The 19,999-nt window shown below is 45.2% G+C and overlaps 1 protein-coding gene across 2 annotated transcripts in view; it reads right to left on the reverse strand.

Annotated features, from left to right (window-relative positions):
* Nucleotides 1–6,586: 6,586 nt before the first annotated feature.
* The window catches only part of LOC139385582 (small ribosomal subunit protein mS23-like), a 36,418-nt gene continuing 23,005 nt past the window's right edge, over nucleotides 6,587–19,999 (reverse strand). For both annotated transcript variants that reach the window (XR_011628967.1, XM_071130760.1), the window contains exon 6: nucleotides 6,587–6,956. Coding sequence is in view for 1 of the 2 variants with exons in the window: in XM_071130760.1 (XP_070986861.1) it covers nucleotides 6,941–6,956 (16 nt within the window). In the remaining variant the exon portion in view is untranslated. The remainder of the gene's footprint in view (nucleotides 6,957–19,999) is intronic.

Here is a 19,999-nt window from a genome sequence, read left to right on the forward strand (position 1 = left end):
TCTGTCTACAAACTTTGTCGTCAAAGTCTGGCATTCTCTGTATTTATGGTGCTTTCAAGACAACTGGGAACATGTCGTCAGTGATCTTCAGGTCGGAGCTCTAAAAAGAGGCCCGAGTTTCCGACTTTGTTGGATGGATTTTGTTGGATGACCGTTCAAAACGTAATTACCCAGTAAGAGCTCAGGTTATTTTTAGACTTCCCAGTTGTCTTGAACTCACTGACGTTTGAGATTTCCCAGTTTTGAGTTTCCAGTTGTTTTGAACGTGGCAGAAGTCATGCTGGATTGACAGCATGGCCAATGTATTCAACCTTTTCTGGTCCATGGTGTTGGACTATAGACTTAACACTATCTAGCTTAATACCCACAAACCGGTTCAACCCTAATCCTAGCCTCAACCACAAGCCTAACCATAGCTTCATGTCCACATCCCAGTTCAACACTAACCCTGAACTCAACCACAACCCTATCTTAATGTCCAGATCACAATTCAACCCTAACCCTGATCTCAACCACAACCCGAGCCTCATCCAAAACCCTAACCCTAGCTTCATGTCCACATCCCAGTTAAATTTCTCCGCTCGGTAAAGTTGGAGGTGCACAGAGACCTCCATCATGGGGAAGTTCCTTACCAAGGCGATACTGTTGATAGTGTCATACAGTTTGGCACTACCTTTTCCGTACCTTCAATGCAGTTTAATTCTATAGTCAAGAGACACTTCCAGGACACACAGAATTATTTTGAACCGTTAGAATATTGAAATTTACACTGCATGACCAAGAGTATGTGGACACCCGCTCGTCAAACATCTCATTCCATAATCATGGGCATTAATATGAAGTTGCCCCCCCCCCCCCCCGTTGCTGCTGTAACAGCCTCCACTCTTCTGGGAAGGCTTTCCACTAGATGTTGGAACATTCAGCCACAAAAGCATTAATGAGGTCGGAACTGATGTTGGGTGATTCGGCCTGGCTCACAGTCTGTGTTCCAATTAATCCCAAAGGTGTTCGATGGGGTTGAGGTCAGGGCACTGTGTAGGCCAGTCAAGTTCTTCCACACTGATCTCGACAAACTATTTCTGTATGGACTACGCTTTCCATGCTGAAACATGCTCCTAGATGTTTCCACTTCACAGTAACAGCACTTATAGTTGACCGGGGGCAGCTCTAGCAGGACTGGAATTTGATGAACTGACTTGTTGGAAAGGTGGCATTCTATGACAGTGCCACGTTGAAAGTCACTGAGCTCTTCAGTGAGGCCATTCTACTGCCAATGTTTGTCTCTGGAGATTGCATGGCATGCTCGATTGCATGCTCGATTTTAAAACACCAGTCAGCAACGGGTGTGGCTGAAATAGCCAAATCCACTAATTTGAAGGGGTGTCCACATACTTAAAAAAATATATATTGTGTATCTCAGCGTTCAGAAGGAATAAAAATCTTAAAGATTACTTAGTGAATGCCTCTCTGGATAGTGAAAAACGACAGCTCAATCCCCACTTCAGGTCTATGAAGTACACTATAAACAAACATACAGAATGTAGGAGGAGGCCCAACCTGGTTTATGTGATGGAATGTCAAAAAGGTAACAAACTGTACATTGGGGAAACTAAAAACTACTTCTAGTTTGTATTCATTTTTTTGCATGACATTTTAAGATCTTTGAATGCGTTTTCTTTTCAAATATTAAGTTTTGTTAGTATTTACTACCCTTCCCTTGATGTACTTAATTTGTTCATATGAGCACTTATAACTTTATGAATTACAATACTTATTTAATATATATTTCTTTAAGGGTCTACATATTTGCAGTTTTCAATTCTATGGTAGTCTCTTCTCCCAACAAAAAGGCCTTATATTTGGGTTTATTTTCACAGCTCCTGATCATGTAAGAGTGTCCATGATTGAATCTTTGAATGAAGAGATTGAGATAAAACTGTCCAGTTTGAGAGTTTGTTGCAGTTCGTTCCAGTCGCTAGCTGCAGCGAACTGAAAAGAGGACAGTTACCCTTGTGAGTAACAGACCTCAGTCCCCTTACCTAACCCTTGCCTCAATCACAACCCTAACCCTGAACTCAACCACGACCCTAACCCTAGCCTCATGTCCACATCCCAGTTCAACCCTAACCCTAGCTTCATGTCCACATCCCAGTTCAACCCTAACCCTAGCTTCATGTCTACATCCCAGTTCAACCCTAACCCTAGCCTCATGTCCACATCCCAGTTCAACCCTAACCCCAGCCTCATGTCCACATCCCAGTTCAACCCTAACTCTAGCTTCATGTCCACATCCCAGTTCAACCCTAACCCTAGCTTCATGTCTACATCCCAGTTCAACCTTAACACTAGCTTCATGTCCACATCCCAGTTCAACCTTAAACCTAGCTTCATGTCCACATCCCAGTTCAACCCTAACCCTAGCTTCATGTCTACATCCCAGTTCAACCCTAACCTCATGTCCACATCCCAGTTCAACCCTAACTCTAGCTTCATGTCCACATCCCAGTTCAACCCTAACCCTAGCCTCATGTCCAAATCCCAGTTCAACCTTAACCCTAGCTTCATGTCCACATCCCAGTTCAACCGTAACCCTAGCTTCATGTCCACATCCCAGTTCAACCCTAACCCTAGCTTCATGTCTACATCCCAGTTCAACCCTAACCCTAGCTTCATGTCTACATCCCAGTTCAACCCTAACCCTAGCCTCATGTCCACATCCCAGTTCAACCCTAACCCCAGCCTCATGTCCACATCCCAGTTCAACCCTAACCCCAGCCTCATGTCCACATCCCAGTTCAACCCTAACTCTAGCTTCATGTCCACATCCCAGTTCAACCCTAACCCTAGCTTCATGTCTACATCCCAGTTCAACCTTAACCCTAGCTTCATGTCCACATCCCAGTTCAACCGTAACCCTAGCTTCATGTCCACATCCCAGTTCAACCCTAACCCTAGCTTCATGTCTACATCCCAGTTCAACCCTAACCCTAGCCTCATGTCCACATCCCAGTTCAACCCTAACTCTAGCTTCATGTCCACATCCCAGTACAACCCTAACCCTAGCTTCATGTCCACATCCCAGTTCAACCCTAACCTTAGCTACATGTCCACATCCCAGTTCAACCCTAACCCTAGCCTCATGTCCACATCCCAGTACAACCCTAACCCTAGCTTCATGTCCACATCCCAGTTCAACCTTAACCCTAGCTTCATGTCCACATCCCAGTTCAACCGTAACCCTAGCTTCATGTCCACATCCCAGTTCAACCCTAACCCTAGCTTCATGTCCACATCCCAGTACAACCCTAACCCTAGCTTCATGTCCACATCCCAGTTCAACCCTAACCTTAGCTACATGTCCACATCCCAGTTCAACCCTAACCCTAGCTTCATGTCTACATCCCAGTTCAACCCTAACCCTAGCTTCATGTCTACATCCCAGTTCAACCCTAACCCTAGCTTCATGTCTACATCCCAGTTTAACCCTAACCCTAGCTTCATGTCCACATCCCAGTTCAACCCTAACCCTAGCTTCATGTCTACATCCCAGTTCAACCGTAACCCTAGCTTCAAGTCCACATCCCAGTTCAACCCTAACCTTAGCTACATGTCCACATCCCAGTTCAACCCTAACCCTAGCCTCATGTCCACACCCAGGTTAGGGTTAGGGTATGGGTTGAACCAGGATTTGAATATAAAGCTATGGTTAAGGTATGGGTTGAACCAGGATTTGAATATACAGCTAGGGTTAAGGTTAGGTTTGAGGGCTATGGTTGAACCAGGATTTGAATATAAAGTTAGGGTTAGGGTATGGGTTGAAACAGGATTTGAATATAAAGTTAGGGTTAGGGTATGGGTTGAAACAGGATTTGAATATAAAGTTAGGGTTAGGGTTATGTTTGAGGGTTATGGTTGAACCAGGATGTGGACATCCTAGCCCCAATGGAGTAGGGGGCTACAGTTGGTCAGCTACCTTCCTGGCACAGCCAGCAGCCTCAGCAGCAGCAGAAGCCACATGCAACATACCATGTGTTTAACCCCATTTTAAGAGCAGTGAGTTCGACATTTGGTATTCCACTCGTATAGAACAGGTTGTGAGGTGTCACTGTTAAACACTTTTCTGACTAATTCAGTGTTGCCTCCTGAATAGCCTAAATCATTCTGAAATACTCTTACTGCTGCATCTAGCGCTCTCGCTCGCTCGCTCTCAACCTCTTCCCTACTCTCTCTCAACCTCTCCCCTACTCTCTCTCTCAACCTCTCCCCTACGCTCTCTCTCAACCTCTCCCCTACGCTCTCTCTCAACCTCTCCACAACTCTCTCTCAACCTTTCCCCTACACTCACTCACTCTCTCTCACTCTCTCGCTCTCTCTCAGGCTATTAATCATTGTGGCATTTGATGATAAAACAATGACAGAATGCAGACCTGCCTTGTTCTCACAGCATGAAGCTGTTACTTTTCCTTCTGGTGATTTGTTCCATTTCATAAGTGCTCCTACTGGAAAATGTGAAACATAATATAATGTATGACATGAACAAGAACATACTTCTCTACTCACTATAGATTTTTTCATAGGATAATCACATCAATCTAAGATGGTTATCATTGTTAAAATGAAGAACAACTTTGGGGCTCTATCGTTCCTGCTTTGCAGACACCACAAAAACACATCCCAAGAAGCACTATTAATAAAGTACTGTATAACGTTTTTCAAGTGATTCCGGCAACAGAATCAATCTCTTCCCTCCGAGGCATCACTCCCTATGAAAGGGCTCCAAACAGATGAGTTAATTGGACTGACCTGGTAGTTAAATGGGTAAAGAAAAGTGTAAGTGTATTTTTTAGCTTGTAATCATTTTTTGTTTCTGGCAGCAACACAGACTTGACCTCGACAGGTTAACTGAGTTCCTTGATGGTTCCTACATGTAGAGATAAATAGACAAGTTGTGTTTATGGTCTCACTGTGTGACAGAGGTTTCACATCTAGACAGACATGCATTAATTCTGTTTACACACAGTGCACCTGGAGCTCGGCATTCTGTTCAGATTTGGTCGTTTGTGGAAAGACAATTAAAAGCCAATCTAATAAGAGGGTAAACTGGTCACCAGCCTCTCACTCAGAGAATGCAGACAGACAACACACTGAGGGGAGGAGGCTGAATAAACCCATTTGTTATTTATCACATCTCTTGTACATCCACACCCAGTGAATCAATGCTTTTAGGATGTTGTTTTAGGATACAGAGGTAGCTTCATGGGGAAATGCACTAACCTATCCTCCCCCATGCAGCTCTAAACTTGCTTTCATCCACGCCTGTTGCCTCCCTCCTGTTGTGTTGTTTTCATTTGAATCACCGTCGTTAACCTTATTGACGTCTCTGTCGTCCCGTACTAATGACATCATAAATGGCACCTCATGATAAGATGGGCTCAAAAGATTTTGCTTCAGGTATCAAAACAAATTAACCTTCAGATATTTATTAGATCCCACGGGAGCCTCCACCCACAGCAATGCTTCCCACTCCTCACCAGCCCTTGTTCTCCCTTCATATGACCAAATGTAATCTTTCGTATTTCATTTACAAATGCATTTTTATTTATACAGGGCAGATTAGGGTGTAGGAGGCTCAGATTGGATATTTTATCAGAGTCCGGGGTAGGTAGAGGGCTGGCGCTCAGGTGATTATACTGGAGATGAATGGGACAGGGCAGGGGCCCGGATGCTGCTGCTGGGAAGGCTTTATTATTAAATATGGAGGCTGATCAGATCCAGGCCCTGAGGCTATTGACCACTTCTGGGAAAGATCAAGATAAGGAGGGCAGGAAGCAGGCAGTCTGACAGATGGATTCATTGTGTACATGTCTGATCAAACGTGACATCAAGGCAGGCAGATTCATTTGAGTACACAGCATCCCCCAGCATTAAAGTTTGATCAGTGTCCACTTTGCATTATAATGGAAGATGTAGGCCAATACAAAGGCAAGGGAGGGATGATGACACTTGTATGCATGGTCATATCTGTAGATCCCCAATCGGAGGAGAGGAGTGACAGCTCAGCTTACAGATCCATAGCTGTATTTCCAGTGGCGTTAACTCGATTTCCTCTAGTGGTTAATCTTTTATCAATTCATCAATGGGAGCAAGAGAGAACATCAATTGCTCTTTCATTCACGGGACGGACAGAGGGAATCTGGGCAGAGTGGTGCCTTCCATGTTTGACATGTGCAAACTGCACTGTTGACCAATATGAATGAAGGACAATCCTATGCATATTTTACTGTTAGAGCCACACCTCCCTCAATATGCTAACACATCTACTGAGATGCATTACATATTGAACAAATTGCAAACAGAGTTTTTTTGTTAAACTAAAATTCCATAAAGGATGTAAGTACAGCTCCAATGTATTAAATATGTCTACACATCCTTCCATCAACCGACCCAGAGAGATGGGCGCAATGGACTTGTATTTGACTCCTGTCTGTAAACAAGAACCCATGTATGAATCTGATTGGGGGTCTGACATCCTGACTGGTGTAAAACACTTTAATATACACTGAACAAAAATATAAAATGCATCATGGAACAATTAACGATTTTACTGAGTTACAGTTCATATAAGGAAATCAGTCAATTGAAATAAATTCATTAAGTCCTAATCTATGGATTTCACATGATTGGGAATACAGATATGCATTGGTTGGTCACAGATACCTTAAAAAAGTAGGGGTATGGATCAGAAAACCAGTCAGTATCTGGTGACCACAATTTGCCTCATGCAGCACCACACATCTCCTTTGCATAGAGTTGATCAGCCTGTTGATTGTGGCCTATGGAATGGTGTCCCACTCCTCTTCAATAGCTGTGCAAAGTTGCTGGATATAGGCGGGAACTGGAACACTGTTGTACATGCCGATCCAGAGTATCCCAAACATGCTCAATGGTTGACATGTCTGGTGAAAAAGAAAGAGAGAGAGAGAGGAGAGTGTAGTAGTACCTCTGTTTTAAACCCGACCTTGTTAAATGACAGCATTAAATATGGATCAGTCTGGAATATACTCAATAAATCAAATCAAATTTTATTTGTCACATGCGCCGAACACAACAGGAATTGTAAGTGAAATGCTTACTTACAGGCCCTAAACAACAATGCAGTTAAAATATATTCTTATTTACAATGACGGCCTAGGAACAGTTGGTTAACTGCCTTGTTCAGGGGCAGAACAACAGATTTTAACCTTGTCAGCTCGGGGATTTGATCTTGCAATCTTTTGGTTACTAGTCCAACGCTCTAACCACCCGACTTGCTTTAGAAAGACTAGCTTTAACTTAGTGTTATTGGCCACAGATACTATAGTGGTCTGCTTGAAACATGTTGGTATTACAGACTCAGACAGGGAGAGGTTGAATTGCCAGTGAAGACATTTGCCAGTTGGTCAGCGGAGTACACATCCTGGTAATCCGTCTGGCCCTGCGGCCTTGTGAATGTTGACCTGTTTAAAAGGTCTTACTCACGTCGGCTGCGGAGAGAGTGATCACAGTCGTCTGGGAACAGCGGAAGTTCATTAAGCTGTGATTCAGCCGTATAGTCAGTACACAGCTCCTGGGATCCAATGTCAACCAGTGGTGTAAAGTACTTAAGTAAAATTACTTTAAAGTACTACTTAAGTAGTTTTTTGGGGTGTCTGTACTTTAGTTTAATATTAACTTTTACTTCGCTACATTCCTTAAGAAAATATTGTACTTTTTACTCCATACATTTGCTTTGCATGACAGGAAAATAGTCAAATTCACGTACTTATCAAGACAACATCCCTGGTCAACCCTACTGCCTCTGATCTGGCCGACTCACTAAACACACCTGCGTCACTTGTAAATTAGGTCTGAATGTTGGAGTGTGCCCCTGGCTATCCGTAAATAAATAAAAAACAAGAAAATGGTGCCATCTGGTTTGCTTAATATAAGGAATTTGAAATGATTTATACTTTTACTTTTGATACTTAAGTATATTTTAAACCAAATACTTTTAGACTTTTACTCTCAAGTAGAATTTTACTGGATGACTTTTACTTTTACATGAGTAAAAGTAAAGATATCTTAATAGAAAATGACTCAAGTATGACAGTTTGATACTGTTTCCACCGCTGGTGTGAACCAGTGCATGAATTATGACAGGGGGGTGGAGGGTGGAGATTTGAGTGCAAGCAGGACTCGCTGAGACAAAAGACTGAACGATAGTGTAGGTGGAAAGACGAGGCCAGACGACGGGGCCACCTAACACAGCTGACAGCCCTGAGGGGAGAAAAGCCTTTGATATGGCTAATTCACAGCTTCTTTCCATTGTTCTGACTACAAAAGGGAAGTATGCAACACTGTATGCTGTGTCACTTGTGAATGTAACTGTGTGAGTACTGTAACTACTCGACTGTGAAAACTAGTGTAATTATTTAATAACCTCCCAACTGATTGTTTCTCCACTTTGCTTTTTTTAGGCCTCAAATGAACCACTCAAACAGCTTTATTGAGAATGTTTTACTATCACTACCACCGCACCACCCACCCCAATGTACCCAACTCTCCACCCACCCCAATGTACCCAACTCTCCACCCACCACAATGAAACCAACTTTGTAATGTGGAGCTCAGCCCCTGAAGCATTCTGAAGATCGCAATCAAAGAGAAATAAACACTACACTTTTTTTTCCCAGTAATGAGAGTTCTTCTAATTTCCTCATATATACCTAAATTAAATAAAGCACAGCTTGGAAAGGAGAAAATAAATCTGCCTTCCAGCTAGGTAAATCAAAACAAGTTACGCACCTAGTCTGGTGATTCATTGTGTATAAAGACAGTGGGAAGGGGAAAAGATTAGCCTTTTCTAAAAATACCTGGTTTCTCAGGCCCAGTGCTGCAGCTTTGACAGGGTTTTCTGCAGGGCTGCACATCTCTTCTGGATCATCTATCATAGTCAGACACTAGTGAAACATTAGGCGTGGTAGGCTACATACAGTATCACTGGCTTGGCTTGTCTGCTTCTCTCTCCTGGCCAGGAGGGTGAACCTGGGATTGGGACTTAGGGCTGGGTACGAAGTATGGGTTATTAAGCTTTGGGCCACTTGTATGTTATTTCAAATGGTCCCCTAGTTATCACGCTCTTATAAAATGGAACATGCCCATCTTGTAAAATAAAACATGGAAATAATGAATTTGTATATACTGGATATAGTATCTATATTCATGTATATCTATATTGTTTTTTTCTAACTCACAGTATGTACTCATCTTGCTTTAATCCTTTAAACATTTTCTAAACTAAACCATGTTCGCAGAAGGAGAGTGAATACAGTAAAAGGTTAACATTTAAATCTGGGGCCTGTCTGTCATCTGTCTCACTGAGATGTTACTATTCATCAGGCTTCTGATGGGTCGACCTATCGCCCAGGACACATGTCATTCATCATCTCCATGGAAACCTCCTTTCTACTGGACAGCTCTGCAATCAGCAGCCCATCAGACCTCCAGCATGCCTTGGCCTCTTTTGTCCCTCTCTGCTACCCATCACAGCCAGATAAGATTATCACTGACAACCTCGACTCCGCACCCATCAGAAGCAGAAAGGACTGGGGAGTATAAAAAGAAAAAGGCTGCTGCTGGTGGTCTTTTATTCCGTTTTTTATGTTTTATTCTCTGTGCCTGTGATGGGTCTTTTTCTCTCTGCTCTGGCCCTCCACGAGTTAAAGGCACCGCTTCTCAAAGTTCTGTAGGCTGTGTTACGTTAGGGGCCCAACGTTGGGGAGAAGGCTGTGATGAACACACACAAAGGCCTGTCAACTTTATCTCACAAAAAATCTCAAGATTTAAATCTCCAATGCCTGAAGGAGCAAATCAAATCAAAGCATGTGTAGGTAAACCTTACAGTGAAATGCTTACTTATGAGCCCCTAACCAATAACGCAGTTTAAAAAAACAAGAATAGAAAAAAATGAAAAAATATATATTACTACAGATAAGAATAAGAAATAAAAGTAACAAGTAATGCAGCAGTAAAATAACAATAGCGAGACTATATACAGGGGGGTACCGGTACAGGGTCAATGTGCGGGGGCACCGGTTAGTTGTGGTAATATGTACATGTGGGTAGAGTTATTAAAGTGACTATGCATAGATGATAACAATAGAGTAGCAACACTGTAAAAGAGGGGAGGGGGGGGTGCAAATAGTCTGGGTAGCCATTTGATTAGGTGCTCAGGAGTCTTATGGCTTGGGGGTAGAAGCTGTTTAGAAGCCTCTTGGATCTAGACTTGGCGCTCCGGTACCGCTTGCTGTGTGGTAGCAGAGAGAACAAGGTGGCTGGAGTCTTTGACAATTTTTAGGGCCTTCCTTTGACACTTCCTGGTATAGAGGTCCTGGATGGCAGGGAGCTTGGCCCCAGTGACGTACTGGGCCGTTTGCACTACCCTCTGTAGTGTCTTGCGGTCGGAGGCCGAGCAGTTGCCATACCAGGCAGTGATGCACCCAGTCAGAATGCTCTCGATGGTGCAGCTGTAGAACCTTTTGAGGATCTGAGGACCCATGCCAAATCTTTTCAGGCCCCTGAGAGGGAATAGGTTTTGTTGTGCCCTCTTCACAACTGTCTTGGTGTGGTCGGACCATGTTAGTTTTTTGGTGGTGTGGACACTAAGGAACTTGAAGCTCTCAACCTGCTCCACTGCAGCCCTGTCGATGATAATGAGGGCGTGCTTGGATCCTCTTTTCCTGTAATCCACAATTATTTTAAGGTTTTACTCACATCGGCTGCGGAGAGCTTGAACACACTGTCTTTCGAAACAGCTGGTGCTCTCGTGCATGTTTCAGTGCCATTTGCATCGAAGCGAGCATAGAAGTAGTTTAGCTCGTCTGGTAGGCTCGTGTCACTGCGCAGCTCTCGGCTGTGCTTCCCTAGTCTGTAATGGTTTGCAAGCCCTGCCACATCCGACAAGCGTCAGAGCCGGTGTAGTACGATTCGATCTTAGTCCTGTATTGACGCTTTGCCTGTTTGGTGGTTCGTCGGAGAGCATAGTGGGATTCCTTATATGCCTCCGGGTTAGTTTCCCGCTCCTTGAAAGTGGCAGCTCTAGCCTTTAGCTTAGTGCGGATGTGGCCTGTAATCCATGGCTTCTGGTTGGGGTTTGTACGTACGGTCACTGTGGAAACAACGTCGTCAATGCACTTATTGATGAAGCCAATGACTGATGTGGTGTACTCCTCAATGCCATTGGCGGAATCCCGGAACATATTTAAGTTTGTACTAGCAAAACAGTCTTGTAGCTTAGCATCTGCTTCATCTGACCACTTTTTTATTGATCTAGTCACTGGTGCTTCCTGCTTTAATTTTTGCTTGTAAGCAGGAATCAGGAGAATAGAACTATGGTCAGATTTGCCAAATGGAGGGTGAGGGAGAGCTTTGTATGCGTCTCTGTGTGTGGAGTAAAGGTGGTCCAGAGTTTTTTCCCCCTCTGGATGCACATTTAACATGCTGATAGAAATGGATTTAAGTTTCCCTGCATTATAGTCCCTGGCTACTATGAGCGCCGCCTCTGTGTGAGCGTTTGCTTATGGCGGAATACAGCTCATTCAATGCGGTCTTAGTGCCAGCCTCTGACAGTGGTGGCATGTAAACAGCTACGAAAAATACAGATGAAAACTCCCTAGGCATCGCGCCGACAGAAACAAACATCTTTCTGGTAAGAAGAGGGGCGGGGGCGTATGCCTTATGGCTAACATGACATGGTGTGATGAAAGAAACATACAGGAACTCAAATCCTTCTGTTCACCTGATTTAGAATTCCTCACAATCAAATGTAGACCGCATTATCTACAAAGATAATTATCTTCGATTATAATCACAGCCGTATATATCCCCCCCCCAAGCAGACACATCGATGGCTCTGAACGAACTTTATTTAACTCTCTGCAAACTGGAAACGATTTATCCGGAGGCTGCATTCATTGTAGCTGGGGATTTTAACAAGGCTAATCTGAAAACAAGACTCCCTAAATTTTATCAGCATATCGATTGCGCAACCATGGGTGGAAAGACCTTGGATCATTGTTACTCTAACTTCCGCGACGCATATAAGGCCCTGCCCCGCCCCCTTTCGGAAAAGCTGACCACGACTCCATTTTGTTGATCCCTGCCTACAGACAGAAACTAAAACAAGAGGCTCCCACGCTGAGGTCTGTCCAACGCTGGTCCGACCAAGCTGACTCCACACTCCAAGACTGCTTCCATCACGTGGACTGGGACATGTTTCGTATTGAGTCAGATAACAATATTGACGAATACGCTGATTCGGTGTGCGAGTTCATTAGAACGTGCGTTGAAGATGTCGTTCCCATAGCAACGATTAAAACATTCCCTAACCAGAAACCGTGGATTGATGGCAGCATTCGTGTGGAACTGAAAGCGCGAACCACTGCTTTTAAATCAGGGCAAGGTGTCTGGTAACATGACCGAATACAAACAGTGCAGCTATTCCCTCCGCAAGGCTATCAAACAAGCTAAGCGTCAGTACAGAGACAAAGTAGAATCTCAATTCAACGGCTCAGACACAAGAGGCATGTGGCAGGGTCTACAGTCAATCACGGACTACAGGAAGAAATCCAGCCCAGTCACGGACCAGGATGTCTTGCTCCCAGGCAGACTAAATAACTTTTTTGCCCGCTTTGAGGACGATACAGTGCCACTGACACGGCCTGCAACGAAAACATGCGGTCTCTCCTTCACTGCAGCCGAGGTGAGTAAGACATTTAAACGTGTTAACCCTCGCAAGGCTGCAGGCCCAGACGGCATCCCCAGCCGCGCCCTCAGAGCATGCGCAGACCAGCTGGCCGGTGTGTTTACGGACATATTCAATCAATCCCTATACCAGTCTGCTGTTCCCACATGCTTCAAGAGGGCCACCATTGTTCCTGTTCCCAAGAAAGCTAAGGTAACTGAGCTAAACGACTACCGCCCCGTAGCACTCACATCCGTCATCATGAAGTGCTTTGAGAGACTAGTCAAGGACCATATCACCTCCACCCTACCTGACACCCTAGACCCACTCCAATTTGCTTACCGCCCAAATAGGTCCACAGACGATGCAATCTCAACCACACTGCACACTGCCCTAACCCATCTGGACAAGAGGAATACCTATGTGAGAATGCTGTTCATCGACTACAGCTTGGCATTCAACACCATAGTACCCTCCAAGCTCGTCATCAAGCTTGAGACCCTGGGTCTCGACCCCGCCCTGTGCAACTGGGTACTGGACTTCCTGACGGGCCGCCCCCAGGTGGTGAGGGTAGGCAACAACATCTCCTCCCCGCTGATCCTCAACACTGGGGCCCCACAAGGGTGCGTTCTGAGTCCTCTCCTGTACTCCCTGTTCACCCACGACTGCGTGGCCACGCACGCCTCCAACTCAATCATCAAGTTTGCGGACAACACAACAGTGGTAGGCTTGAGGTGAGGGCCCTCGGAGTGTGGTGTCAGGAAAATAACCTCACACTCAACATCAACAAAACTAAGGAGATGATTGTGGACTTCAGGAAACAGCAGAGGGAACACCCCCCTATCCACATCGATGGAACAGTAGTGGAGAGGGTAGCAAGTTTTAAGTTCCTCGGCATACACATCACAGACAAACTGAATTGGTCCACTCACACAGACAGCATCGTGAAGAAGGCGCAGCAGCGCCTCTTCAACCTCAGGAGGCTGAAGAAATTCGGCTTGTCACCAAAAGCACTCACAAACTTCTACAGATGCACAATCGAGAGCATCCTGTCGGGCTGTATCACCGCCTGGTACGGCAACTGCTCCGCCCTCAACCGTAAGGCTCTCCAGAGGGTAGTGAGGTCTGCACAACGCATCACCGGGGGCAAACTACCTGCCCTCCAGGACACCTACACCACCCGATGTTACAGGAAGGCCATAAAGATCATCAAGGACATCAACCACCCGAGCCACTGCCTGTTCACCCCGCTATCATCCAGAAGGCGAGGTCAGTACAGGTGCATCAAAGCTGGGACCGAGAGACTGAAAAACAGCTTCTATCTCAAGGCCATCAGACTGTTAAACAGCCACCACTAACATTGAGTGGCTGCTGCCAACACACTGACAATGACACTGACTCAACTCCAGCCACTTTAATAATGGGAATTGATAGGAAATGATGTAAATATATCACTAGCCACTTTAAACAATGCTACCTTATATAATGTTACTTACCCTACATTATTCATCTCACATGCATACGTATATACTGTACTCTATATCATCGACTGCATCCTTATGTAATACATGTATCACTAGCCACTTTAACTATGCCACTTTGTTTACATACTCATCTCATATGTATATACTGTACTCGATATCATCTACTGTATCTTGCCTATGCTGCTCTGTACCATCACTCATTCATATATCCTTATGTACATATTCTTTATCCCCTTACACTGTGTATAAGACCGTAGTTTTGGAATTGTTAGTTAGATTACTTGTTGGTTATTACTGCATTGTCGGAACTAGAAGCACAAGCATTTCGCTACACTCGCATTAACATCTGCTAACCATGTGTATGTGACAAATAAAATTTGATTTGATTTGGTCTACAGCTTATCATGAGATACTCTACCTCAGGCGAGCAATAGCTTGAGACTTCCTTAGATATCATGCACCAGCTGTTATTTACACAAATACATAGTCCGTCGCCCCTTGTCTTACCAGACGCCACTGTTCTATCCTGCCGGTACAGCATATAACCAGCCAGCTATGTTGATAGTGTCGTCGTTCAGCTACAACTCCGTGAAGCATAAGATATTACAGTTTTGAATGTCCCATTGGTAGTTTACTTTTGCGCGTAGGTCATGTATTTTATTCTCCAAAGATTGTACGTTTGCTAGCAGAATGGAAGGAAGTGGGGGTTTATTCGATCGCCTACTAATTCTCAGAAGGGCCCTTTGTCCCCTTTTTCACTGCCTCCTCTTCATGCAAATCACGGGGATCTGGGCCTGTTCCTGAGAAAGCAGTATATTGTTCGCGTCGGGTTCGTCAGTCCGTGGTGAGTAATCGCAGTCCTGATGTCCAGAAGTTATTTTCGGTCATAAGTGACAGTAGCAGCAACATTATGTACAAAATAAGTTTCAAAAAACGAAACGAAAAAACACAAATCGGTTGGGGACATGTAAAACGTCTGCCTTCTTCTCCGGCGCCATTTTTATGAGTTAGGGGGAAAGAGAAAGGTGAACACATGGCAAAACAGGAAGATGCGTGTTAAGCAGTTTGCATCAATAAGCTTTTATGGGGAAATAGTAAATCAGGAGCATGACCATTAAAGGAAATTGATCAGACAGGAAGACATGCATACAGCCCTTACACTCTGATTAAACAACGGGTGTTTAGCACATTTCACACATTGTTTGTGTGTATGTACAAAAATGTTTGCCACGTCTCCTACAGGGGAGAGACTATCTTCACACTTTTTTCAGTCCTTATTATGTTCATAAAACTGCACTCTGTTCACTTGTGTGCTTGTGCATGGCTCATTACAGTTGGATAACAATGTTGAACCGATTTCTGCGTCCTGTCCAGGGGTGAGTTTGGAAGCTGCAATCATCTAAACAGTCAGGATGCCATTCAATCTTGACCCCTAACAGGCTCTAGCGAAATAAATTAGATACTTGGTAATAATTTTGTCCCAATGCTGTTAATCGAGGACAAAAGAGGAAAAAGTAGTTGGGAAGAGAACTCTCTCCCACCCAGGAAACAAAGTGGAGCAGTGTCATCAGAAAATCTCCCTGTCGTGTCCTTGAGGAATTGATCAGTCGTGGAGGAAAGGATGGAGCGCAGGAATGAGAGAGGAGGACAGGAGAGTAAAAAAAAGACAGGAAGAATGGATCCAGACGAGGCCTCATTATTTATTTAAAACTATAATTATTAAGGGCTGCTTTATCACCGTCTTCTTTCTCTGGTTTGAATTTTTTATGTTATTCATGAGAAGAAAAGAAAAAAAAACGTTAGAAAAATCTTCCGTTTATTACTGCGGCACAACACTGTCGCATTACTTATGAGATGATTACTGTGCTGGAGCCCCCAACTGTACACCAACCAACACTGTATTTGGGAACACACAGGAGCAAACCTGAAAGTGCTAGCTACCTCTCAGGAATAGACAAGCGGGCGATGGAAGCCTTCTGTATCATCCCTCCAAGGTTATTATTACCCAATCCAATGAGGCCGAGACTTCACAACAAGGGCAGAAATAACTATTGCCCTTCCTCTGTAGAAGAAAAAATAAATAAATGAGACGCCGGCCAGCATGCATGTTAAAAAATAAATAGTATTTTATCTCATAGCGGGAGTTTAGCAGGAACAATCTCATCCGCAGCCAAGTGAGACAGGCTATATTAAAGATTCTCATTACTGGGCCTCTCAGAATGGCCCATCCCCACCAGAGACGGCCGGCCAGCCTCTTGACAAACATTAATATGGAATGAAAGTTGAAGGATGTATTCTCTGCTGCCACGTGGAGGGGAACGGTGGGCTTTACTGGGAGACCCAAGCCCGTTATTGACAGCTCCCCAGGGGCAAAAAATTGTCTGGCCAGCCCAAGCTGTGAAGGTGTTATCATATTAATGGGTTGGCCTCGGTTGCATCACAGAAGTAGGCCACATGGCTCTCAAAAAGGAAAAGGCCATCCCAGAGATTGGCACCTTTCTCAAATCCCACTGGCCACATACTCCATCCCTGTACCCACTGGCCATTCATTACTACACCATCCCTGTACCCACTGGCTATTCACTACTACCCCCATCCCTGTACCCACTGGCCATTCATTACTACCCCATCCCTGTACCCACTGGCTATTTGCTCACATCATATATAGACTTGTTTATACTGTATTATTGACTGTATGTTTGTTTTACTCCATGTGTAACAACAACTGTGTCGTTGTATCTGTCGAACTGCTTTGCTTTATCTTGGCCAGGTCGCAATTGTAAATGAGAACTTGTTCTCAACTTGCCTACCTGGTTAAATAAAGGTGAAATAAAAAAATAAAAATAAATACAAAATTCACTACTACCCCATCCCTGTACCCACTGGCCCTTCACTACTACCCCATCCCTGTACCCACTGGCCCTTCACTACTACCCCATCCCTGTACCCACTGGCCCTTCACTACTACCCCATCCCTGTACCCACTGGCCCTTCACTACTACCCCATCCCTGTACCCACTGGCCCTTCACTACTACCCCATCCCTGTACCCACTGGCCCTTCACTACTACCCCATCCCTGTACCCACTGGCCCTTCACTACTACCCCATCCCTGTACCCACTGGCCATTCACTACTACCCCATCCCTGTACCCACTGGCCCTTCACTACTACCCCATCCCTGTACCCACTGGCCATTCACTACTACCCCATCCCTGTACCCACTGGCCATTCACTACTACCCCATCCCTGTACCCACTGGCTATTCACTACTACCTCATCCCTGTACTCACTGGCTATTCACTACTACCACATCCCTCTACCCACTGGCTATTCACTACTACCCCATCCCTGTACCCACTGGCTATTCACTACTACCCCCATCCCTGTACCCACTGGCTATTCACTACTACCCCATCCCTATAACTTACGGCGCCGACAGAGATGGCTGCCTTGCTTCGCGTTCCTAGGAAACTGCAGTTTTTTGTTTTTTACGTGTTATTTCTTACATTGGTACCCCAGGTCATCTTAGGTTTCATTACATACAGTCGAGAATAACTACTGAATATAAGAGCAGCGTCAACTCACCATCAATACGACCAAGAATATGACTTTCGCAAAGCGGATCCTGTGTTCTGCCTTTCACCCAGGACAACGGAATGGATCCCAGCCGGCGACCCAAAAAAACTACTTCGTAAAAGGGGGAAACGAAGCGGTCTTCTGGTCAGGCTCCGGAGACGGGCACATCGCGCGCCACTCCCTAGGATTCTACTCGCCAATGTCCAGTCTCTTGACAACAAGGTTGATGAAATCCGAGCAAGGGTAGCATTCCAGAGGGACATCAGAGACTGTAACGTTCTTTGCTTCATGGAAACATGGCTCACTGGAGAGACGCTATCGGAGTCGGTGCAGCCAGCTGGTTTCTCCACGCATCGCGCCGACAGAAACAAACATCTTTCTGGTAAGAAGAGGGGCGGGGGCGTATGCTTCATGGTTAACGAGACGTGGTGTGGCCACAACAACATACAGGAACTCAAGTCCTTCTGTTCACCTGATTTAGAATTCCTCACAATCAAATGTCGACCGCATTATCTACCAAGGGAATTCTCTTCGATTATAATCACAGCCGTATATATTCCCCCCTAAGCAGACACATCAATGGCTCTGAACAAACTTTATTTGACTCTTTGCAAACTGGAATCCATATATCCTGAGGCTGCATTCATTGTAGCTGGAGATTTTAACAAGGCTAATCTGAAAACAACAACACTCCCTAAATTGTATCAGCATATCGATTGCGCAACCAGGGCTGGAAAAACCTTGGATCATTGCTATTCTAACTTCCGCGACGCATATAAGGCCCTGCCCCGCTCTCCTTTCGGAAAAGCTGACCACGACTCCATTTTGTTGATCCCTGCCTACAGACAGAAACTAAAACAAGAAGCTCCCGCGCTGAGGTCTGTCCAACACTGGTCCGACCAATCTGATTCCACACTCCAAGACTGCTTCCATCACGTGGACTGGGATATGTTTCGTATTGCATCAAACAACAACATTGACGAATACGCTGATTCGGTGAGCGAGTTCATTAGAACGTGCGTTGAAGATGTCGTTCCCATAGCAACGATTAAAACATTCCCAAACCAGAAACCGTGGATTGATGGCAGCATTCGCGTGAAACTGACAGCGCGAACTACTGCTTTTAATCAGGGCAAGGTGACCGGAAACATGACCGAATACAAACAGTGTAGCTATTCCCTCCGCAAGGCAATCAAACAAGCTAAGCGTCAGTATAGATACAAAGTAGAATCTCAATTCAACGGCTCAGACACAAGAGGTATGTGGCAGGGTCTACAGTCAATCACGGATTACAAAAAGAAAACCAGCCCCGTCACGGACCAGGATGTCTTGCTCCCAGGCAGACTAAATAACTTTTTTGCCCGCTTTGAGGACAATACAGTGCCACTGACACGGCCCGCAACCAAAACATGCGGACTCTTCTTCACTGCAGCCGACGTGAGGAAAACATTTAAACGTGTTAACCCTCGCAAGGCTGCAGGCCCAGACGGCATCCCCAGCCGCGCCCTCAGAGCATGCGCAGACCAGCTGGCTGGTGTGTTTACGGACATATTCAATCAATCCCTATCCCAGTCTGTTGTTCCCACATGCTTCAAGAGGGCCACCATTGTTCCTGTTCCCAAGAAAGCTAAGGTAACTGAGCTAAACGACTACCGCCCCGTAGCACTCACTTCCGTCATCATGAAGTGCTTTGAGAGACTAGTCAAGGACCATATCACCTCCACCCTACCTGACACCCTAGACCCACTCCAATTTGCTTACCGCCCAAATAGGTCCACAGACGATGCAATCTCAACCACACTGCACACTGCCCTAACCCATCTGGACAAGAGGAATACCTATGTGAGAATGCTGTTCATCGACTACAGCTTGGCATTTAACACCATAGTGCCCTCCAAGCTCGTCATCAAGCTCGAGACCCTGGGTCTCGACCCCGCCCTGTGCAACTGGGTACTGGACTTCCTGACGGGCCGCCCCAGGTGGTGAGGGTAGGCAACAACATCTCCACCCCGCTGATCCTCAACACTGGGGCCCCACAAGGGTGCGTTCTGAGCCCTCTCCTGTACTCCCTGTTCACCCACGACTGTGTGGCCACGCACACCTCCAACTCAATCATCAAGTTTGCGGACGACACAACAGTGGTAGGCTTGATTACCAACAACGACGAGACGGCCTACA

The sequence above is a fragment of the Oncorhynchus clarkii genome, chromosome 27 (genome assembly GCF_045791955.1).
Source record: "Oncorhynchus clarkii lewisi isolate Uvic-CL-2024 chromosome 27, UVic_Ocla_1.0, whole genome shotgun sequence".
Classification (NCBI taxonomy): domain Eukaryota; kingdom Metazoa; phylum Chordata; class Actinopteri; order Salmoniformes; family Salmonidae; genus Oncorhynchus; species Oncorhynchus clarkii.